We start from the raw sequence: 24,214 nt of genomic DNA on the forward strand, positions 1-24,214 counted from the left end.
TCGCCCCTGACTCCTGCAGTCCACTCCGACAGTCTTTTTTGAGACTGAGTTTCTTTCTTTCACCCAGGCTGGAGTGCAGTGGCATAATCGCAGCTCACTGCAACCTCTGCCTCCTGGGTTCAAGCGATTCTCCTGCCTCAGCCTCCTGAGTAGCTGGGATTACAGGTGTCCACCACATGCCTGGCTAATTTTTGTATTTTTAGTAGAGATGGGGGTTTCACCATGTTGTCCAGGCTGGTCCCGAACTCCTGACCTCGTGATCCTCCCACCTTGGCCGCCTCCCAAAGTGCTGGGATTACAGGCATGAGCCACCGCGCTCGGTCTTGTATTTTTGAGATGGAGCTTTGCTCTGTCGCCCAGGCTGGAGTGCAGTGGTGTGATCTCTGCTTACTGCAACCTCTGCCTCCTGGGTTCAAGCAATTCTGCCTCGGCCTCCTGAGTAGCTGGGATTACAGGCAAGTGCCACCATGCCCTGCTAATTTTTGTATTTTTAGTAGAGACGGGGTTTCACCATGTCGGCCAGGCTGGTCTCAAACTGACCTCAAGTGATCTGCCCGCTTCAGCCTCCCAAAGTGCTGGGATTACAGGTGTGAGCCACCATGCCCAGCCACACAGACAGTCTTGAAGGGAAGGCTGTTTTTTATTCCTGTGTTATAGAGGATAGTGGGGTGCAGAGAGAAAATGGCTTTGGCTGAGGGACACAGTGGGGCGGGTAGGAAGACCTGTGCCTGGAACCACAAAGATCCTAGTAACAAAGATGGCCTCCCCTGCTCCCCCAGCCTGCCCCTGGCTGAGGACAGGGAGCCCATGTGACCTGTGACCACCCTGGAGGGGCTGTCTTGAGAGCTTCGAGAACATCCAGGAGACCTTCACCTGCCCTTCCAGGGGCAGCGTAGGTGGCCAATACAGAGCAGCTGGGGCCCGCCAGGCCTGTGGCTGGGGGATGGGAGAAGCCTCCTGAAGTCGGGGGGCAGAGAAGGCAGGCTCCCCATGGGGGGCTCTGGAGGTTTTTTTTTTTTTTTTTAATGTCCCCCAGGCTGGAGTGCAGTGTCACAATCTTGGCTCCCCGCAACCTCCTCCTCCCAGGTTCAAGTAATTCTCCTGCCTCAGTCTCCTGAATAGCTAAGATTACAGGCACAGGCCACCACACCCGGCTAATTTCTTTGTATTTTTAGTAGAGATGAGGTTTCACCATGTTGACCAGACTGGTCTTGAATTCTTGAACTCAGGTGATTCGTCCCACTACCTCGGCCTCCTGAAGTGCTAGGATTACAGGCATGAGCCACCGTGCCCGGCCTTTGGCTCTGGGGTTTTCTCACCTGCAAAGCTGCTGCCTCCTGCTACTGTCCTGCCCCGTCAAGCCAGCAGCCTTGCTGGCCAATGTCCTCCACACTAAGCGGCTCCTTAGGCTCCCAGGGAAGAGTGAAAAGGGCTGGAAGGATGGCGAATGGGGACTTGCTGGTTCCTACCCAGCCCTGCTTTGCCCCGAACACCTGCCCCAGCCCCACATTGAAGGGCGGGGACCTGTGGGAGCGTCACGCGGGATGGCCAAGCTGGAGGGTCTCAGGATCCAGCTTAGCTGGTGTTCACACCAGACAGTAGCAATGGAGCCCACTCTCCAGACTGGGAGGACTCAGTAGGCAGGGATGCAGGGATGCAGGGAGGAGGGAAGGGGAGACAGGAACAGCCCCTTCAAGGCTTTGGAAGGGAAATGGGGGTCGCCCCCTGCTAAGAGCATTCTGGGCACTGAAGCAGCCTGGAGGGGAGAGGACTCGGTGCCTCTAAAGAACTAAAAGATGGCCTGTTGCAGGTTGGGAGGCACATGGGAGGGTTGGAATCTCCAAAACCTTCAGCTGCCCCCACACTGGGTCCCCAGCACTCTCCCACCCACCCCCCACCCCGCCAGCATTTCCTGTGATTTTTGTTCTTTTTTTTTTTTTGAGACGAAGTCTCACTCTGTTGCCCAGGCTGGAGTGCGGTGGCATGATCTTGGAGCCTCTGCCTCCTGGGTTCAAGTGATTCTCTCAACTCAGCCACTCAGCCTCCCAGGTAGCTGGGATTACAGGTGCATGCCACAATGCCCCGACTAATTTTTGCATTTTTAGTAGAGACGGGGTTTCCCCATGTTGGCCAGGCTGGCCTTGAAGCCCTGGCCTCAAATGATCCACCTGCCTCAGCCTCCCAAAGTGCTGGGATTGCAGGCATGAGCCACTGCGCCTGGCCCCGTGTCTGCTATGCAGGCAATGGAGGGTTTTGTTTACTTCTACAGAGATGTGGTCTCCCAGCCTTCAGGAATGAGAGGTGCCACGTGTCTTTCTAGGGCTTTATGTAAATAACTCCAGTCCTCAGAACAACCTTGAGACAGGCACAACTCTTACCCACTTGCGCTGGTGAGGAAACTGAGGCACAGAGCCCACTTAGCTTGTTTTCTTGCCTTTGACCAGTACAGGGAGCATTTCCTCTCCTTCCCTACAGCAGTAGTGCAAGCATGGCGCCAAATGACCACTGACCTTTGCAGGGGAACACAGTGGGGAGGGATGGGGACTGGGGCCTGTTGGAGCACATCTTTGTCTAGAGGATGTGGCCAGTGAGTCTTCAGCCTCGGGCCCAGTGTGGTCAGGTCTAAAGACTTGGCAGCAGGAGCTGGAAATCCAGACTTTGAGTAAATTGTCAGTGCCTAACTTCTTAGAGACGTTTATAACACTGTGCAAGCCAAGTACACCCAGCTCTCTGCTGCAGGTGTCTGCTAACAGCCAGGGCTGGGAGGGTGCTTCTCCAGGTGCTATCAGGATGGTGCTGCCTAGGAGGTAACAGGAGAGAAGGGTGTCAAGCTGCCAAGATTTCCTGCAGGACCCTTAGGCAGGTGGGGCGGGAGGGGCCCAGGGCTGACTTGAAAAGCTCTGGATGAGGGTCTAGTTAGGGTCAGAGGAGGGACCAATTCATCCACCCTAAGGCAGCCCTTGGCAGAGGTGGGCAAGTTCCCTGGGAAAAGCCCATGGGGGTGGAAGAGTGGACCTTTTGTCCCCTTTCTGGCCCTAGGGCTTTCCTCTCCCCTTTTTCCCTAGAGATGGAGCCCCAGCCCTTGGGGTCCAGAGTCCTCTATTTCTTTTGGCTTTTCTAGACTATCTGAAAATGCAGATGAGCTCATCCATCCCTCCCCATATTTGAAGGCCTGGTCTGTGTCAGTCCCAGGCTGGTATAGGGGTCAGAGCCATGAATACAACAAGAGGTCTCTAGTGTAGTCCATAAACTCTGCACCACCATGGGCAGGTTAACGAGATGTTGTAAGATGTCCTGGGGTAGCTGGCACACCAGGGCGCAGCTCTTGGATAAAGACCCACATCTGATCCAGAGACCAGCCCTGCTGCCCCAACCCTGGCTTCTGCCTCGCTTCCTTAGGATGACCCTCCTCCACTGCCCCAGCAGCTGGCAGAGGCTGGCCAGGTCCTGCCTGCTGCCCACAGAGCCCCAGGTGTTAGGAAGGGGGCTAGTTTGAGGCCCAGCTCTGCCTTCAACTCCCTGTGGGACATGGACACAGGGCTCCCTTCTCAGGTTCTACCCTGAGGATTAGAGTGTCCTAGAGTCATCATCATCCAGGAGGAGCAGGGTGGGAGCCACAGCGCCAGTTAAAGCTTAACAGCATCCCTGTACCATTAACACAGGGGTGGTCAGATGGGAATACGTGGCTTTGGGCCCTGGAGGGGACATTTCAGGCTGAGGGTCAGCCCAGGTCCACCCCTGCTGTGCCTTCTCAAAGAGGCCACACCTACAGACCCAAGGAGACCAGAGCCTCCACTTGCCGAGGCCAGCTGCCTGCCGTGCATGGCACCACCCCCACCGTGGGCCTGCCCCCTCCAGGTCCTACCTACCAGTCCCAAGGGGGAGGCCCTCGACCTTCCTCTAGCCTGGGCCCTGGACTCTAGACCCAGCTTGTCCCAGTTGCTTAAACCAGAGCAGCATTTGGATAATCTTAAATCCATTTGGATAATCTAAGTCCATTTGGATAAGTCCAACCACTTCCTGCCACAGACATAATTTAGAGATGAGGGGAAGGACAGCAACTGATGTGGCCAAGTCTCTCCCCACACACAAGCAGGCCAGCATGGCCATAGGTATCTCAGCTCAGCCTTGTCCTCAGTTGTCACTCATCCCCTCCCCAAACAAGGAGGTCACTGCCAAGATGCATTCACACCCACCAGCCCTTTATTGGCTATTTAGTAAACGTCACTTGGCTGAACACTTTTGCATCTTTTCCCCCACAGGGGTTCAAGCTGGCGGCATTTGCCATCCTACTGGGTCCGAGGGTCGGTCGGGGCAGACAGGGAAGAAAGGGTTCTATTGCCTGGACTCTCCAGCCTCCTCTACTGGGCAAAGAATCATGCTGTTGCATGGTGACAGTGGGCCATCCATGCTGGGGCAGAGCTGGCAGCTCCAGGGCCCGGGTCTAAGGTACCATCTTCCACCATTTGAAGGCAAAGGGCACCCGGCGGATGTTGGCACAGGCACAGATGTCTCCGACCTCTGTCAGGTAACAGTCAAAGTCATTGATGAAGGTGCACTTGAAGCCCAGGGGCTCCAGCAAGCAGCAAATCTTTTCTTCCAGGCAGCAAGTCCCCTTGATTTGGGGCCCAAAAGGCTTGGGGATCCCCAGGTTCTTGCCCATCACAATCATCCGCAACTGTTAGAAAGACAGGGTGGGTGAGGCCCGGACAGGGATCAGAGGCCTGAAAGCCAGCCGCTCACCTGCCTCTCTGCGGTCAGGCCAGACCAGGCATAGCAGGCAGGCAGCCGCCTCCTCCAGGTCAGTGAAACCCAGCTCACTTTTGCTTAGCCCTACAATGGCTGTTTCTCAACAGCCAGATAAAATCCTGCCTGGCCAAGGTCTGGGATTGTCAACTTCTCTAGTTTCTATGTTTCGATTATTCTGGCCTCTTATCATCTGGATACAACACATGGCTGCTGCCTCCACTGGAACACTCTCCCCACCCCCGCTTTGTCAGTTGACTGCTGCACATCTTTTGTATCTCAACTCCTCCTCAAAGCAGCTTCTTACCGTTACTCACCCCTGCCGGACTACACTGAGCTGATCAAGTTAGAAGACACCCATGTACAAGTGGAGCATGCAGGGCCTGTGTCCCTAGGACCCAGGGAAGAGGTCAGCAGGTGTTTAGAGAATTGGGGCACTCAAATGCCTCAGTTCATTTTACACACCTATATAAGGGGTCAGTTGTTACATGAGAAAGTTCAGATGTGAGCCACAGTCGGCATAGGCTTGGTGAAGCCAGGACCTCTTGTACTCACAGCCCCACTCTTGACTATAACTTCTGGTTTAGAATAAGTAGGAACAGAATTTAAAAAAAACAAAAAAACAAAAAAACAAAACAAAAAAAAACCAGTTTTGCTCTTGTTGCCCAGGCTGGAGTGCAACAGGGTGATCTCGGCTCACTGCAACCTCCACCTCCCGGGTTCAAGTGATTCTCCTGCCTCAGGCTCCTGAGTAGCTGGGATGACAGGCATGCACCACTACACCTGGCTAACTTTGTGTTTTTGGTAAAGACAGAGTTTCTCCATGTTAGGCTTGTCTCGCAGTCCTGACCTCAGGTGATCTGGCTGCCTGGGCCTCCCAAAGTGCTGGGATTACAGGTGTGAGACACCACGCCCAGCCCCAGAATGTTTTTTTTTTTTTTTTTTTTTGGTTTGGTTTATCAGACAAGGTCTTGGTTTGTTACCCAGGCTAGAGTGCAGTGGCTCATTGCAGCCTCCACCTCCGGGGCTCAAGAAATTGTCCTGCCTCAGCCTCCTGAGTGGCTGAGACTACAGGCATGTGGCACCACACCCAGCATTTGTTTTTTTTGTTTTTTTGGGAGACAGTCTTGCTCTGTTGCCCAGGCTGGAGTCCAGTGGTGCAATCTTGGCTCACTGCAACCTCCGCCTCCTGGGTTCAAGGGATCCTCCTGCCTCAGCCTCTGATTAGCTGGGATTATAGGCATGCACCCACCACACCCAGCTAGTTTTTTGTATTCTTACTAGAGAGAGTTTCAACTATGTTGGCCGGGCTGGTCTCGAACTTCAGACTTCAAGCGATCCACCCACCTCAGCCTCCCAAAGTGCTGAGATTACAGGCATGAGCCACTGTGCCCTGGCCCCAGCTTTTTTTTTTTTTTCTTTTTTTTAAAGTTGCAGGGTCTCACTATGTTGCCCTAGCTGGTCTCCAACTCCTGAGTTCAAGTGATCGTCCCACCTCAGCCTCCCAACGTACTAGAACTACAGGTGAGCCACCACGACCAGCCAAGCAGAATAAATATTAGAGACGGAGTTTCAGTCTCGTTGCCCAGGCTGGAGTGCAATGGAGTGATCTAGGCTCAATGCAACCTCTGTCTCCCGGGTTCAAGCAATTCTCCTGTCTCTGCCTCCTGAGGAGCTGGGATTACAGGCATGTGCTACCACACCCAACTAATTTTGTATTTTTAAGAGACAGGGTTTCTTCATGTTGGTCAGGCTGGTCTCAAACTCCCGACCTCAGGTGATCCACCTGCCTCGGCCTCCCAAAGTGTTGGGATTACAGGCATGAGCCACTGCACCTGGCCTAGAATGTTATTTTAAGGGCTGATGTACCTCCATGTATCAGACACTGCTGCCCTAGACCCTGGAGATAGCGGACAGGAAGACCCACCCTGAGGTAGCTTGCTCAAGGCCTCGCTGCTGGCAGATGTGCGGCAACCTCGACTCTGGGTTGCATAGCACCCCATCCGAAGTGGGCCTCACAGGTTCATCCTTTTAGACTGGGGGCGCAGCTCACTGAGGCTCCTAAAGCACCTGGCCCAGGGCCTGGCCCATAGTAACTGCCTGGGGAACCTCCAAGCCTTCAGGCCCTGTACCCTTGCTCTCTGGGTGGGGCGTCCCTAACCGAGATGGGGGAGAAGGGGTCTCCCTCCCATTTCCTCATAGGTACCGTTATCTGCTGTCCACCATCTCTGCAGTCCAGCACAGTGAGGTGGCAGCCAGTGTTGCCTGGACAGGCCCTCCCCCACCCAGGGATGCCCAGTCGCCCCTCACCAGGTCAGGGAAGTATGGCCTCGCGAAGGACCTCTTGGGCTGCTGGTCAGAGGGGATGTTAGTCAGCTTCTCCAAGCAGAACAGCTGGGGAATCTCAATGATGTCCTGTTCCACCAGGCCCAGCTCCGTCTTCAGGATGTCACGGTTCAGGTGAATGCACTTCTGTGGGGGGGTGGGGGGGTGGGGGCGGGGGAGCAAGGAGAGCTCGTCAGGAATTAAAACCAGTTTCCTTCCATACTGAAGGTAGGTGATGGCCTGACACCACTACCATCCCCATCACTTGCTGTGTGCCAGGAGCCTCACACTTCATACCAGCCTTACGAAGTGGGCAGTTCCCTTTTCACATGGGGAAGTAGGGGCTCAGGAATAGCCTAGTCTTTAGTCCAGGATCCCATGGCTAGACAGCGTCTGGCACTTCTCAACCCAGACCAGCTGAGCCCAATACCCGGGCATCTCCCTAGGTCTTGAAATAGGCTTCAGACATAACCCAACACACCTAAGCTGTCGCCAGGGGCTGGGAGATGCTGTCTTAGCCCCATGCCTGGCTGGCACCCACCCTGCTATGCCAGGGGGGCTGTTCTTGCAAAACAGGGTACCCATGCACTGTGCGGGGCATAGAACATTCCTTGGGAACATTCCTGGGAATGTTAAGGACCCAGTGAGAGAAGCAGTTTTGCTGACCATGCAACCTCAGCCAAGAAATTACTCTTCTCTGGGCCTAAGCTTCTCCTTCTACAAGCTGGGGAGACTCTGCTTCTTATAGCCAATGATTCACTTCTAAGATCTCTGAAGTTTGGTGACCCTGAACACCATCCTCGGGACTGCTGTGATGGGCCACTTCATCCAGAAAGCATTGAGTAGTCCCTCGTCTGAGTCTGATACTCAGCTTCTCGGAAGTGAGGAGCTGGCTTCTTCAAGGAGGCTGCTGAGCTACGTCATTTTCCGGGAAATGGACCCCAGGCAGCTTGAGTATAATGAGCAACACATGAACTTGGGAGTTCAGACTCATTTCCCCAAATGATTGTCCTGGGCTAGCGGTTTTACTGTGTGCCTCACTACCCTCATATGTAAGAGGTGTTTTACTTTATAGGGCTATCTGCAGGGTTTGTAGTGAGGTATCTCGCACAATGCTTGGGCCATCATTGGTTCTCAGCTAGGAACCTGGATAATCAGGGCTTTCCCAGCTTGGGGGAAAAGATCCAGCTGCATAGTCATAGCAAAGTAAACTCCCTCTGACAGTATCTGCAAGTAGTATCTGTCAACGGTCCCGACATGCCATGGCGCTCCTCCCTGCCCCTGTCCCACCCTGGGTCCTCAGCCATCTGACACCATAGAAAGCTGTGTTACCCACTTCCAGCCCTCTTCCAAGCATAAAGGTACATCGTGCTCTGTTTGACTCCAGAGACCTAACTCCTTACTCCTCTAGTCTCCCTACATTGGCATATGGCCAGCTCTAGCCCCAGAGCTGGGCCTGTATCAAGACCTGGAAGAAAGGGTGGTGGGCAGCTGCCCCCCCAACCCTTCACCCCTCAGGAGGGGTGGGTGGAAACCTTCCTGCAAGACCTGCGGCACCAGCTCTTTCTTGGGGATGGCCCCCTTCATGCTGGTCCTACCTCCACGTATTCATTCTGCTTCTTCAGGCTTTCATCAGCCAGAAGTTGGTCGATGGTTTTGGCTTCCCTTCCTGTAGGAAGAAGCGAGCAGCAAGCCTGCTGGTCAGGGAATGGCAGCACTGCCCAGAGCTGGGCACACTCGGGCCAGGCCCAGCCACCTGGGTGCATTCCTGGGCCAGTGACCATGGCGAGAAGACTGGCCTGTCTCCAGGGATCACACCCTCAGGTCCAATATCTTCCTTCTGGGGACTGACCAGGGTCTACACCAGAACTCCCAGGCAGGACTTACTGCCACTGGCCACTCTGTCCCCAGCATGAGGGGGAATAGCCTGTGCCAGGCTGAGAGACACAGCCTAGAGCTTCTTAAGATGACTTCAGCCCCTACTCCCCTTAGGCCAATACAACCTGGCATCTTCTGCCTGTAACCCTCTCCAGGTTACATTACCTTTGTTCCTCAATTGCCTGATCTTTGGGACAGGGATGCCCAATTCATTTGCCAGCTCTGAGGTGACAGTCTTTGTCATGTGGTTCATGCTCAGCAGATGTCACCTTCCATGGTGCTTCTATGACCAGGAGTTCCCGGGCCCCAACCCCAAAGACTGAGTACCCAGGAGGTGTGGAGCAGGGTGGAAATTCTACATTTTTAACAAGCTCCCAGGTGCGCTGGCCCTCAGATAACACTTTGGGTATTGAGGGTCTAGAAAAACCTAATACCCCCAAGCCCCTTTCTGGGTTCCTACAGCCTTTATTATTTTTTGAGATGGAGTCTTGCTCTGTGGCCCAGGCTGGAGTGCAATGGCACGATCTCAGCTCACCGCAACCTCCACCTCCCAGGTTAAAGCGATTCCCCTGCCTCAGCCTCCCGAGTAGCTGAGATTACAGGCATGCACCACCATGCCCAGCTAATTTTCGTATCTTTAGTAGAGATGGGCTTTCATCATGTTGGCCAGGCTGGTCTCGAACTTTTGGCCTCAGGTGATCTGCCCGCCTCAGCCTCCCAAAGTGCTGGGGTTACAGGTGTGAGCCACCATGCCCAGCCCACTCCCACAGCCTTTAGATCAGAAGTGCAATGGCACCAGCCACACCACCTCTGCTTGTCCACCTGTGTGTTTCCTTAATGTAACCAGGAGACCCACAAAGTCCCAGTCCCTAGATACTTAATCCAACATGCCCTGAATAAATCCAGGCACTAGCATTGTTAACACCCATTTTCCCCCCACTTGGGGCCACCTATGTACTAAGTGAGTCCCCTTCAAATACATCCAAACAGCCTCTAGGCCATCCCAGAACATCTGGTCTACGTGTGTTGTAGTACCACTAGAGCAGCCCAGAAATAAGACGTTCTAATATGGCAATTCCAACAGCTTTTGTGCTTCCCTGGCATCCTTTACACCAAGCGTGACAGAATGGCTATGTAGAAAGGACCCCTGGAAAAAGACCCCAGTTCTGTTCTGTGGAAAGGGAGTTCCCTTACCATTAGACAGGAGCTGATCTGCTCTAAGCTCATCAAACAGAAGAGCGTCGCCATAGCCTTCCTTCTGTTTCTCTCGGAACAGTTTATAGCAGGCACTGGGGCTGGCCAGGAGCAGCAGGAAGCCCTGGGAAACAGAACTGGGGTCAGAAGCTAGCTTTCTCAGCTGGACATGGTGGCTCATATCTGTAATCCCAGCACTTTGGAGGCCGAGGCAGGCAGATCCTCTGAGGTCAGAAGTTCGAGACCAGCCTGGCCAACATAGTGAAATTCCATCTCTACTAAAAATACAAAAATGAGCCAGGTGTGGTGGCATGTGTCTGTAATCCCAGCTACTCAGGAGGCTGAGGCAGGAGAATTGCTTGAGTCCGGGAGGCAGTGGTTGCAGTGAGCGGAGATCACGCCACTGCACTCCAGCCTGGGTGACAGAGCAAGACTCTCAAAAAACAAACAAACAAAAAAAAACAAGAAAAAGCCAGCTTTCTCTCCAGAATCTTCCAAGATTCCCCAACAGAAGACAAGGGTCAGATGTCCCTTCTCCAGACCCCAGAGCAGACCTTTTTGCCCTCATTCTTGTCATCTGTGGGGATGAAGCACATGAACTCATCCACGTGGCCAGTCATTAGCCAATCTGAGTAGAGCTCCACCGGCGCTTGGACCTGCTGGGCATAGAGGAAGTCTCGGAGGGTCTTACTCATGGCCCGGCCCTCTGCGCTAGAAGGAAGATGGAAAGAACAGCTCTTGAGCCAGTGTGGCCCAGGCTGGTCACCCGCCACTTGGTGTCATGCTGCCTCCAGGGAGCTGGCCTCTGACCGTGGTGTGAAAGAGGCCGGTCCATAGCGGATGTGTTGGTTACGAATCCCTTACTCTGACCCCACTCAGAACGGAGCCTAGTGTTTCTAGACAGACAAGCCCGGGCACAAGTATCATTTTGTATTTATGGCCACCAAGAAATCCAACCACATATCTCTTGGAAATGACATCCTGGTGGACCAAATTTCACTTGTTTCAGTTTAAACCCTGGAATCAAAGAATAAATGGTTTATTCTCATCTTTAGTCTCCCACGTGAATCAAAAGCTCAAATGTCTGCAGTTTAAGAAATGGTCCACAGTGCGTGACCTGCTGAGGTGCTATGGGAAGCAGGTGGGGCCAGGGGAACGACCATGGTCCCTTCCTTTCATTTGGAGGCGTCTGGCTTTGTGGCTCACCTGGGGTAAAAGCTGCTGCCAATGAGGACTCTGCCCAGCGGGTACTCTTTCCCTTCGACCTTGACAGGTGGGGACACCATCAGGTTCCCAATGGAATCCATGCTGGCCACTTTATGGTCCTCAGTGTCCTGGATCATGTAGCCAATACCAGGGCTCTGGGGAGAGACCCAGCCGGGGAAGGGGTGTTAGTAGGGGATGGCTTTAGGCCCTAGTCTTATCCCTAAATCCAGGCTCTCAGGTAGACTTCCACGTACCCTCCCCCCCAGAGGCCACCTGGGCCCTCTCCCCACTTGGGTGCCCCATCATTTCTAGGCAGGCCCCAGGCCTGAGAGATTGGACTGAGCTCAGATTAGCCAAACCAAGTTCCACACCAGTGAGTACTTCATGGGGAACTCATCGAGATCGGCGGCCTGAGGTGTGTCGAGGATCAAGGACGTTGTCTTGTGGGGAGCCTGGGTGTAGCAGAAGGCCATCTCATCCTGGAATGGAGAGGAAGACAGATTGTTTGCCAGTCACACATCTCCCCGGACCCCATTTACGGAAAAGGTACGGTAAGAACCCCCTTCCTTCCTGCCAACTCCTGCTCAACCCTCAACACCCAGCTCAGATATCGCCCCTTCTTGAAGGCTTTCCGATCCCTCTTCTCCCCTACCCTTCAGGTTTAAGACTTGAGCATCCATGGCCAGGTGTGGTGGCTCACGCCTGCAATCCCAGCACTTTGGGTGGCCAAGGTGGGTGGATCACTTGAGCCTAGGAATTCAAGACCAGCCTGGGAAACATGGTGAGACCATCTACTTAAAACAAAACCAAAAAGTTAGCCAGGCATGGTGGCTCATGCCTGTAATCCCAGCTACTCAGGAGGAGGCAGAGGCTGCAGTGGAGCTGAGATCGCACCACTGCACTCCAGTCTGGGGGAAAAAGACTTGAGCATCCAGATTCTTCCTTTCTTTTGTAAAGAATCCATTAACAAGCCTTACTGGCTTACATTCTGAGTCAGCTCTGCACTGGTGCCACTCAGGAAGCCACCGTGTCTCCACCCTATGCCACTGTGATGCCTTCCAGTTTCGCTTCTATTCTTGCCTACTCTTAAGATCTGTTCCCTACATCTTAGCCAGAGGGGTCTTTTGAAAACCTGAACTATAACCTTTCATTCCCGATTCATGCTTTGAGTGTCTCTTGTTTGCCCTTAGCTTAAAAGGTACCTTAACCAGGAGGTAGCCCTGCCTTTCACCTTTGTTCACTGTGATCTGTCTGCATCAGCCTTCTTCAAGACCTCCAAGCACACCCCCAGATTTTTTTTTTCTTTTGAGACAGTCTCGCTCTGTCATCCAGGCTGGAGTGCAGTGGCATGATCTAGGTGCACTGCAACCTCCGCCTCCTGGGTTCAAGCGATTCTTCTGCCTCAGTGACCCGAGTAGGTGGGACTACAGGCGCGCGCCACCACGCCCGGCTGATTTTTGTATTTTTTAGTAGAGACAGTATTTTGCCATGTTTTCCAGGCTGTTTTAAAACTCCTGACCTCAAGTGATCAGCCTCCCAATGTGTTGGGATTACAGGCTTGAGCCACTGCACCCGGCCAGGAACTCCTTTTAATCCTGGCCACCCCTGCCCCAAATCTCTGCATGGCCAGCTCCTTGTTTCCTTAAGTTTCATTTGCAGATTTTCCCAACTATTCTTAAACTGCCTCATTTGGTCTAATGACTCACTGTATCATCTCATTCTCTAACTTTCATAGCACTTAAAAGTTCTATCCTTGCTAACATGGGACAGCATATGTTCCAGTTTATCTCTGGTGCTCAGGATGGTGTGCCTAGTATGTGATGATCACTCATCTGCAGAGGACAGAGCTCTAGAACCGAAGGCTGACCGGGGCTCTAGACTTGGTGCTGTGCCAGAGTCAGGCGGGACCCCAGGGCAGTGGCCCAGCTCTCACAGCCTTAGCCAAAGGTATCAGAGCCTTCCGGGGCCTGGGGGTTAGGGTTCTGTGGTCTTGAACACGTGTCCATTCTGGAATGGGAAGGAGGCTGGACTCTAACTATTCCTTAGTGGCCATGACTCAGGCAAATCCTCATCTGAGCCTCCACTGAAGTCCTAAGAACAGGGCCGCCCCTATCAAGGCTGTGGTCTTTAAGGTTAACCAGAAGCCTGTGAAGTTCCTCTTAGGTGGCACATGCTGAGTCTCCCCACCCCTCCCCCACAGGTGGGTTCCCAGGTGGGGTGTTACCTGGAGCCACCTGCCCAGGCGGTTGGGGTCCTCATAGACAGATGCCACCTGGCTGTTGCTCTTCTCACTCAGCTTCGTCACCGTGTCCACAAAACCCTGCAGCTGCAGCTCCCTGCCATGGGAAAGAAGCCAGTTCTGGGAAGGCTTTCGAAGGTCCCTTACTGGTTATGACCTCCTTGTGCCAAGAGAGGAAGAACACATCCTTCTCACCAGGAGAGGTTACATCCCTGCCTGTGAGGTCGACAGAGCAACCATCCCTGACCTCGGCACAAGCCAGAAGCTCAGAGCCCATCTTGTCTGACGCTACTCAGCTTTGCCCATGGCAGAGCCAGGTTGGGAAGTGCCAGTGGCGGCCTCTTCCCTGGTAGCCAAGGCCTGCTCTGTTTATACCCTTCGGTCACATTCTGCAAGTACCCTTCCTTTCGTTCTGTCACCCAGGCTGGAGTGCAGTGGCATGATCTGACTCACCGCAACCTCCACCTCCTGGGTTCAAGTGAGTCTCCGCCTCAGCTCCCCACAGTAGCTGGGACTATACGCCTGCCACCATGCGTGGTTGTCATTTTTATATGTGTGGCATGGGGTGGGTCTTGAGCCCTGGGGTCTTCAAGCCGTTGTGCACAGCATCAGGCTCACAGATCTACAGTGGCCATCCCTTCCTTGAAGGGAAACAGCAGTGTGTGAGGCTGATGTTAAGACCACTCATCTGGCCGGACACGGTGGCTCACGCCTGTAATCCCAGCACTTTGGGAGGCCGAGGCGGGCGGATCACCTGAGATTGGGAGTTTGAGACCATCCTGGCCAACATGGTGAAACCCCATCTCTACTAGAAATACAGAAATTAGCTGGGCGTGGCAGTGCATGCCTGTAATCCCAGCTACTCGGGAGGCTGAGGCAGGAGAATTGCTGGAACCCTGGAGGTGGAGGCTGCAGTGAGCCAAGATCACACCACTGCACTCCAGTCTGGGCAACGGAGCGAGACTCCATCTCAAAAAGAAAAAATAATAAATTATCTTAAACAAACGGAACAAACAGGCCCTCAAAAGTTGGAGGTCAGCAAGGCCCTAATATTGGGAGATATTGAAATTGGGACTGTAGTCCGGCTTCAGGTCCAAAGCTCATGTTGCTACTAATAGTTACAGCAATGTAACTACTGGCATAGCACATTCATAGTATCTATGCTACTGCTCCAAAGAACCTATTTCTTGGGTCTATGCAAAGCCACAGGGAGCTACCAGCCTGACAAGGTCTAGAACAGTCTGACGCTTTTTGGGGGAAGGGTGTGTCGGCTCAGTCTTGCAGGTCATATGCAGCTATATGGGGTCAAACCATGCCTGAATATCACACTGTATGGAAGACTTGGGTTTCCTTGAAGAACAAGTAGATGCCTCCTGTGAGTTGGAAACCCGTCTTAAAATACTCGAGATACCACATCTCTCTGCTTTATGTCTTTTGTATCTGCCATCAGCAGAATCCCATCAGACTTTCTGAGATTTTACCTTCTCATCCTGAAGCCTGCTATTCCTCTGAGGACCACACTCCCCAGCAGCCCTCCCCTGGAAGAGCTGTCTGGCTTCTACACCCACGGAGCCTGGAAGAGGGGTAGAAGTCTTTTTTTTTTTTGAGATGGAATCTTATCTGTCACCCAGGCTGGAGTACAGTGGTGTGATCTTGGCTCACTGCAACCTCCGCCTTCTGGGTTCAAGAGATTCTCCTGCCTCAGCCTCCCGAGTAGCTGGGATTACTGGGGTGCACCACCATGCCCGGCTAATTGTTTTTTGTATTTTTAGTAGAGACGGGGTTTTACCATGTTGGCCAGGCTGGTCTTGAACTCCTGACCTCAGGTGATCCGCCCGCCTCAGCCTCCCAAAGTGCTGGGATTACAGGCATGAGCCACCACACCCAGCAATTTTATTTTTTGTTTTTGAGACAGTTTCACTCTTGTTTCCCAGGCTGTGGTGCAGTGGGGCTATTTCAGCTCACTGCAACCTCTGTCTCCTGGGTTCAAGCGATTCTCCTGCCTCAGCTTCACTGAGTAGCTGGGATTACAGGCATGCACTACCACATCTGGCTAATTTTTGTATTTTTAGTGGAGACGGGGTTTTACCATGTTGGCCAGGCTGGTCTCGAACTTCTGACCCTCAGGTGATCCTCCTGCCTCGGCCTCCCAAAGTGCTGGGATTATAGGTGTGAGCCACCACACCGGCCACCTTTTCCTATTAGTGTTTCCCATCCCTGCTAGAGCATTCCATCAGCATTATCCTTTACCTCCTACCTTAAAAAAACAAAAAAGCCTTCACCTAAGGAATTTGCAATAAAGGGCAACATGGTGGTAGTAATCTGGAGGCGGCTGGTGTGGAGCGAGTGGGGCGGGGCTGTCCTACCTGTGGACCAATCCCAACTAAAGGCTGCTCCTGCCACCCTGGCTTGAGCCATGCTGTGTCTAGACTGGTCTTCCACCTTTTATCTGTACCTGACTTTCCATGTGGCCAGAGTGATCATGCAGACAGAACCCTCGGCTTCCCACTGGTTCTGCCTTCAGGATCCTTTCTCCTTTTCTCCCTAGGCATGTGGCTACATAGCTAGAGACTGTTCCTGGATTCCCTGAAGCCAGACGTGGCCCCGTGTGTGTTCAGGATTTTGGCACGTGACAAGTGGTTCAGGAGACTTCCAGACCACTAGCAGCAACAATAGGTTGCAGTGCCCAAATCTTGGCTCTTTCTCCCTCCTGGGGCCCGGGCCTGGACCTAGGATGTGCGCACCCAGCCTCCAGAGAGGAGGCAGCCACCCCAGGGGAAAGCATAACAAGACTGAAAGGAACCAGGGCCCCTAAGTGGCAGTGGGCAAGCAGTACCATCTTCCTGCAGGCATCCAGGTGACAGAAAGCTTTCACCACTGTATTTAGAGTAGGTATGGCCCCAGCTACCTCACCCTAACACCCAGGGCCCACAGGGCTCTGCTCTTTTCACCCATCCCCACACCGCCCCTTCCTGGGCTCACACCTGTTCTCTGGCCCCGTAGGAGCTTCGTCATCCCTGGGATAGGTTCTCATCCTGACCTCTCCCTCTTCACCGTGCTTTAGAGCACTTGGTACTGTTTAAAACCATGCCGTTTGGCCCTCACATAATGGGGGGACTGTCTCATTCACTGTTCCATGCCCATTTTTGGGAATATTCAGGCATGTATTGGACTGTCTTGGGGCAGGTCCAGACAGCTCAGACAGAAGGGTTTCAACTCTCCTGGTGAGAGGTCCTAGTCATCTTCACCCACCCTGCCCTGCATATAGAAAGAAGAGGGTGCCAGTTATGAGAACCGCCTGACACAGTCAGCCTGATGGTCTCTCACCTGCACAGGTAAACCTCCAGAGGCACCTGGGTACAGGGAATGAAGACGCAGGGAGCCACCCGGAACACCACCGTGTCTTTGTACAGCACAGTCTCTGGAATTGACTGCAACAAGACGAGGTCCTGTTAGCAACCTGCTTCCACATTTACTCGCTCCCCTCTTACCCCCAGGGTTCCGGCCGTTCAGCCCGGCCCCCAGCTGGGCCCCACCTGCCTTCTGCAGCTCTCCCCCAGCAAACCTCGAGCTCTGCCCAACTGTGGGAGATGGCTTTTCCCCCACTGGAGCATCCTAGTCTAAGGACCCATCTATTATGGGGACATACCGGGTCTTGAGACTCCTCCACCAGGGACACAGAGTAGGAGATGAGGCCTGAGAATTCGGCAGACGGGAATGCTATAGCTTCAACATAGAAAGTCTCCTTCAAGTGGTTCCCGAGGGCCAAGGTATAGGCGTGCTGGTCGGGCCCCAGCACCAACTCAAAGGTACTGGAGTTGTCTTCTAGGAGAGAAAGAAGGGATGGACCAGCCACTGAAGTAACCTGGTGCCGGTCACATTTGATGGTCAAGGTACCAGCTCATTCCTCATATCAGAGGCAAGGCTGTGAGTTCCAGGAGGGCTGGAACTGAAATGGCTCAGCCATCCCCGTTTCTAGCATTCAGGTCTTGGTAGACAACCAGATATTCATACACAAGCAACGGCCAGTTATTCACCAGTATTCCTTGAAGACCTATTACACGCCAGGAGTTGGAGCTCAGGTGATGATGCCTTCAAGGCTCCTGCCTGGTGTGAAGCCTCAGGGTAGGTGGTTCTATATTTTGGCCCATGAATCCAACTCCTGCGATAATATCATAGAGTCCTAAAGGTGAGAAACTGTCCCAGGCTGGGCTCAGCAGCCTCATCTGAAAAAAATCACTTACTGATGCTAGAAAGGTCAGTGAGAACCATTTATTGGATGGATTATGCCTCCATCAAGTTTTCTGAAGAAACCAAGTGTTCTTATGATTATACATGTTAAGCCTGTCTCCTAGTTTTAGGTCATTAAATATAAAACCATGCACGGAAGAGATCAGAAGGAAGTTGACCACACGTGGTGGTTGTCGTTTGCTAATTAGATCCTAAACGTATTTTTGAGAGGGAGTCTTGCTCTGTTGCCCAGGCTGGAGTGTAGTGGCGTGATCTCAGCTCACTGCAAGCTTTGCCTCCTGGATTCTGGCCATTCTGCCTCAGCTTCCTGAGTAGCTGGAACTGCAGGCACCCACCACCACGCCTGGCTAATTTTTCGTATTTTTAGTAGAGACGGTGTTTCACCGTCTCGTTAGACAGGATTGGTCTCGATCTCCTGACCTCGTGATCTGCCTACCTCGGACCTCCCAAAGTGCTGGGATTACAGGCGTGAGCTACCACGCCTGGCCCCCGCTCTCCTTTTCTTTTTTGAGGTGGAGTCCTGCTCTGTTGAGCAGGCTAGAGTGCAGCAGCGCTATCTCGGCTCACTTCAACCTCCATCTCCTGGGTTCAAGCGATTCTTGTGCCTCAGCTTCCTAAGTAGCTGGGACTATAGGTGTGCACCACCATGCCCGGCTAGTTTTTTGTATTTTTAGTAGAGATGGGGTTTTACCACATTGCCCAGGCCAGTCTCCCACTCCTGAGCTCAGGCAATCCACCTGCCTCAGCCTCCCAAAGTGCTAGGATTACAGTCGTGAGCCACTGTGCCCAGCCCAAGTCCATCCATTTTCTAGGTCAGAAATGACCCTGACTTCTCCCACCTGGGTCACTCGAACTTCCTCTTTCCTGGCCTGTCCTCTTTATCTGTGCCCGATGTGGCAGCTGTAGGCCTGATGGCTGTTCCTGCTTAAGATTCCAGGTGACTTATTTCAGGGAATCCTAAGCTAGATTTACCTTGGCCACCAGAACCCCGAGAGATCCAGGAACTGTAGCATCCTCAGACCTTCTGCACGGCACTGCCAGCTGCCTCCATCTCCAGCTCCTCCAACGTGCCAGCAGATGGCTGCAGCTGCGGCCATGGCTGCCCCTGGTTAGGCACTGCCCTGGGTCCTCGGCCTCTTGCTCTGGGTTAGAGCCCCAGCAGCCCTCCCGATGGACTCTGCAGTTCTGCAGCAGCCCCTCCTTGGAGGCCCTGGGGATGCTGGTTACAGGCCCAGCCTCAGTCCTGCTGCTGGCTGTGAGGGAACTGGGCCCACCGGGACCACTCCTGTGCTAGTTCCTGCTTCTCATCTACCTAGATGCTTCACCAGCCCTGAGCCAGGCCTCATGGAAGACCAGACAAGGCAGTCTTCCCCCCCAGGAACCCCTGCAACTTCCCAGTGCAGACACAGCCCTCTTGACCTGCGATAGCATCAGCAGGCCCACGGCACCCAGCCCAAGAGCTGCCACACACCTAGGGCCTGCTCCTGTTCTGGGGACCTGGGCTCCCTGTGGCCATTCCACCCAAGGGTGATTCACCACCAGGCAGTGAGGGCGAGAGGGTCACAGTCTGTTTGCCACAATCCCCTACTGGCTGGCTCTCCTGTGGTTGACCTTCTGGGGGCCCCTCTCACAGATAGTTTGTTGTGAAGCATAGCTAACATTTCACTGTGGGCTATCTTTGCTAGGAGCTGTGGTAGGTGTTTCAGGCTCATGGGCTCACATCCTCAGGACCCTTTGAAGCAGGCATTTGTTGTCCCCATTAAACAGAAGCATGGGGGAGGCCAGAAGCCCTGCGACCCAGGTACACACAATAGCTGCCTCTACCTGGAAGGCCCTTCCTGCGCTCAGTCCTCACAGAGCTGCCCAGGAGGCCTTAGCTACCTCAAACTCTCCCTACCCACCCTGGGGGCATATTAAAGGGCTCCCTCCAGCCTCTGCTGGGTCCTCGACTGTCTGTCCATCTGTCGTATCAGGCTCTGAGAGCAGGTAACATGGTTTATTCTTCCAGAGCTGGATCCTCAGAGCACAGAGCAAATACTGATGATTTGAGCTGAGCTTTTTCCTACCTGCCATGTACTGCTGGACTTACAGGAAGGTGAGTACCCTTCTTGGTTCTTCACTGGCACTTCTAGGCCATTTCTCTATTCCTCAAGAATCCCAGTTCCTGTGAAGTGCTGGCCATCAGATAATGCCAGCTACCCCTTTCTTTTGGGGACGATGTCATCCTCTCCATCCTTCGTGGATTGTTCTAGCATACTTGCCCTCCACTGCTGTTGTGTCACTGGTATCTGACAATAGACTAGAACATCCAGACATTTTGATCTCTCTTCGACCTTATTTCAATGAACCTGGGTTCTATACCACCTTAGACATCCATTACAATGATCATAACCCAGACTAGATGCCACCTCCAAGGCAGACAATGCCTTCCGATCAGTTTTGCTCACCTATGCTCCCACCCCAGCGAGTCCCCAACCTCAGTCCCAGATCCTCCTACCGATCCCCACCCTCCATCCTCACTTCCCTTTGACGTTTCTCAGAGCTCAAAAACCCATCACTACATCCTCTCTTATACACACTGTCCACTCCCACACCTTTTTCTAGTTTGCTTTCCTGGAAAACCTCCATTCTGGTCACACCAGGTCTTTAAAGCTCACTCTTGCACCTGAGGAGCTAGAGAAAACCATCACACCAAAAGGCCTCATTTCAGGCTACGACCAGACCTCAGAGCAAGCCACCAACACTACTCAAACACTATCGTCTCATTCCTGTCCACAGACTCACCTGTATTCCATAGTCCTAAAGGTGATCCTCCTGCCTTGGCCTCCCAAAGTGCTGGGATTACAGGTGTGAGCCACCACGCCCAGCCTGTTTAGAACCTTGTCTTCTGGCTTTCTATTCCTCTGCAAACTTCTCAGATCTTCCTCTAGGATCCATTTCCCCACCCCTGTTGGATCAGTTCCATCTATACATCTGCCCGTGTACTACCAGCTTCAGACACGCTCGACTGCATGCTGGCCCCCGTAATTACCACCACACATCTCCCTTTACGGAGAATTGTTTCTGTGGCCTAGATTTACTGTGCCTCCCCATTTCAACCTGGCTTTTCACTGTTATTATCAGGGTCACTGATGACTGCCATTCTGAGGATTGTGACTTTACTATGGGCTTGGGCATCTTAGTCTATCCCACAGCATTTGCCAGGGTTGGCCACTGCCTTACTTTGCCCAGACTGGAGTGCAGTGGTGCAATGTCGGCTCACTGCAGCCTCTGCCTCCCGGGTTCACATGATCCTCCCGCCTCAGTCTCCTGAGTAGCTAGGATTACAAGCTAACGCCACCACACCTAGCTAATTTTGGTATTTTTAGCAGATGGTTTTACCATGTTGGCCAGGCTGGTCTCAAACTCCTGACCTCAAGTGATCCACCAGTCTTGGACTCTCAAAGTGCTGGAATTAAGGCATGAACCACCACGCCTGGCCAGGCTTCTTTATAAAAATAATCTTATCTTAGAGACAAGGTCTCACTGTGTTGCCCAGGCTAGTCTCGAACTCCTGTGCCCAAGTAAGCCTCCTGCCTTGGCCTCCCAAAGTGCTGGGATTACAGGTGTGAGCCACCACACCCAGCCTGTTTCTAGAACCCTGTATTCTGGCTTTCTATTCCTCTGTAAACTTTTCAGACTCTTTTGCTATATCTTTTTGTGGTTCAAGCTTTAGCATGTTTCAGAGTCACCTGGAGGGCTTGTTAAAACATAACACGCTGTGTTGCCCTACCCTAGATTTTCGAGTAAGTTTTGTTTTGTTTTGTTTTGTTTGGAGACAGAGTCCCACTCTGTCACCTGGGCTGGAGTGCAGTGGTGCAACATCGGCTCACTGCAGCCTCTGCCTCCCAGGTTCACTCCTGCCTTGGTCTCCTGAGTAGTTGGGATTATAGGCATATGCCACAAAGCCCAGCTAGCTTTTGTATTTTTTAGTAGAGATGGGGTTTTGCCATGTTGGCCGGGCTGGTCTCGAACTCCTGACCTCAGGTGATCTGCCTGCCTTGGCCTCCCGAAGTGTTGGGATTATAGGCATAAGCTCCGTGCTCAGCCCCTAGATTGTTGAATAAGTTTTTTTTTTTTAATTATTTTTTTGAGTCTCACTCAGGCTGGAGTACAGTGGCATGATCTCGGCTCACTGCAACCTCTGCCTTTTGGGTTCAAGCAATTCTCCTGCCTCAGCCTCCCGAGTAGCTGGCGGGCATGCCCGCCACCATGCCCAGCTAATTTTTGTATTTTTAGTAGAGACAGGGTTTCGCCATGTTGGCCAGGCTGTTCTCGAACTCCTGACCTCAGGTGATCCATCTGCCTCAGCCTCCCAAAGTGTTGGGATTACAGGCATGAGCCACCACGCCCAGCCTGAATAAGCTTTTTCAATAAAGAAACCGGTAGTTCGCTATGATCCACATGATGAAGTATGGCATCCTTAGCAGGCTACATGAACTGGCGGACTCCAAGGCCTGCCTGGCCTAATCCACCTACTTCAGCATTGGTAGCCTCCCAGGGCCAGAGTAGCCCTTGTGGCCTGAACCAGACCTAGACCCCTGGGTTTCTTAGGCTCACTCCAGCTCACGTGTAAGATGGCCACGTCCAAGCTGGGCTACCTTTTCTGGCTAATCCCAGGCTACTTTGAAATCCAGCTGAGATCTATGGTCTGCAGAAGAGATGGAGTAGGAGACTGAGCCGAGGCCCCAGAGTGTAGACCAGGAAGTGGCAGGGGCACACTCTCCAATGCTGGCAACAAAGATGGTGCCCTCTGAGAAGAGGCACAGTATAGACCACAGAGCTCCCTGCATTGCCTAGCTGAAGCTAAGCATGGTTTACAAGACAAGGTAGCAGGTTGGGCCGGGTGCAGTAGCTCGCACCTGTAATCCCAGCACTTTGGGAAGCCAAGGCAGGAGGATTGTCTGCATCCAGGAGTTTGAAACCAGTCTGGGCAGAGTGAGACCCCGTCTCTACAAGAAAAGCGAATTAGCCAGTTGTGGTGGCACACACCTGTCATACCAGCTACTTGGGAGTCTGAGGTAGGAGGACTGCTTGAGTCCAGGAAGCTGAGTCTAGTCTATAGTGAGCTGTGATCACACTACTGCACTCCAGCCTGGGTGACAGAGCTAGATCTTGTCTCAAAGGGGAAAAACAAAACAAAACCCAAAGAAACCATGCTGGCATGTCCCTCCAGAAGCAGAGCTAGCTCTCATTGAGAGATTTAGAGGTACGCCAAGTACTGAGCCAGTTCAGGGAAGTCAAAAGATGCGCAAGGCTGTTTTGCTGGAGTCGGGCATGTGTACCTCCTAACCAGCCCTCCATCTATAGAATAGAGTATGCTACCTGCCTCCCAGAAGAGGAGGGCTGAAGATGGGCGGTGGATGGCATGGTGGCTGGGATGCAGGTGCTACCATGGCTGCCACTCTAGAGGTTTTGGCCTCAGATTTCTGGAAATTTAACATAGTGGATCTTGGTTTAGAGTGAAGATGGATTCTCCTGAGAGGAGTCATTGGGAGATGTGATCTACTCTGTGTAAGGCAATAGCTACTGTTTCAGCGGATATGTCTCTCTTCTCTTCTAGCCTGCAGGGAAGGCACAGCTGTCCCCATTTTACAAGTGGAGAAAGTGTCTTAGAGGTGCAATAACTCACCCATGTGTACAGATTTAGCCTATGGGGAAGGTGGCAGCCAGAGAATCCTAGAAACACAAGTACAGCCACAACAGCCTCTCATCTGCAGCTCTAGGTCTCCAGCAGGCTTCTGCTGGGGACCTTGCTGGGAGGAGGTGTGGGCACAACTTGCCTGGCACGTCGAGAGCAGGCAAAGCTGGAGCTGGCGCAAGAACACTCACTTTGGGGCCAGTAGACTCTCGCCTTCTTCGACTCTTCCTTGGAGGTATGGAGGACTAGCCGATATTTCGTTAAGATACAGCTGGGGCCTTGGACATTCAGAGTCATCTGGGACAGATTCGTTATTTCTGGGCAAAAGACAAAGCAAAGGTTAAGGAATGTCTGGAGGCCAGCACTTGGGGGGTGGAGGGAAGAGCAGTAGAGAGCGGCCGGGAGTTTGAACAGAGCACCAAGGACCCCCTGCCTTTTGCTAGGGCCCAGGCCCGAAGAATTACCATTTCACTGCTTGTTCTAGGTGGCTACAGGCAAGCTGCAAACCTCAGGGCCTCCTTTTGAGGGAGGATGGGATTTATCCCATGGTCCCCCACAAACAGAACAGGGCCTACCTCGATGAGTTCAGTGAAGGTTCACCTTGTTTCCAGTCTTGTTTCCAGTCTCAGTAGGAAACAAGACATTCCATTCTACTGCTAAGACCCAGAACCCTGGTCCCAACCACAAGTCAGGAT

The 24,214-nt window shown here is 52.9% G+C and overlaps 1 protein-coding gene across 1 annotated transcript in view; it reads right to left on the reverse strand.

Moving 5' to 3' along the window:
• Positions 1-4,181: 4,181 nt before the first annotated feature.
• PADI6 (peptidyl arginine deiminase 6) overlaps positions 4,182-24,214 on the reverse strand; it is a 29,091-nt gene continuing 9,058 nt past the window's right edge. Inside the window, exons 6-16 of the mRNA XM_524564.7 lie at positions 23,711-23,836; positions 17,238-17,413; positions 16,916-17,019; positions 13,574-13,685; positions 11,721-11,828; positions 11,350-11,504; positions 10,698-10,854; positions 10,144-10,267; positions 8,670-8,740; positions 7,057-7,218; positions 4,182-4,678 (exon numbers count right to left, since the gene is read on the reverse strand). Coding sequence (XP_524564.2) covers positions 4,445-4,678; positions 7,057-7,218; positions 8,670-8,740; positions 10,144-10,267; positions 10,698-10,854; positions 11,350-11,504; positions 11,721-11,828; positions 13,574-13,685; positions 16,916-17,019; positions 17,238-17,413; positions 23,711-23,836 — 1,529 coding nt within the window. The 3' untranslated portion in view covers positions 4,182-4,444. The remainder of the gene's footprint in view (positions 4,679-7,056; positions 7,219-8,669; positions 8,741-10,143; positions 10,268-10,697; positions 10,855-11,349; positions 11,505-11,720; positions 11,829-13,573; positions 13,686-16,915; positions 17,020-17,237; positions 17,414-23,710; positions 23,837-24,214) is intronic.

This window comes from Pan troglodytes, chromosome 1, assembly GCF_028858775.2.
Source record: "Pan troglodytes isolate AG18354 chromosome 1, NHGRI_mPanTro3-v2.0_pri, whole genome shotgun sequence".
NCBI lineage: Eukaryota > Metazoa > Chordata > Mammalia > Primates > Hominidae > Pan > Pan troglodytes.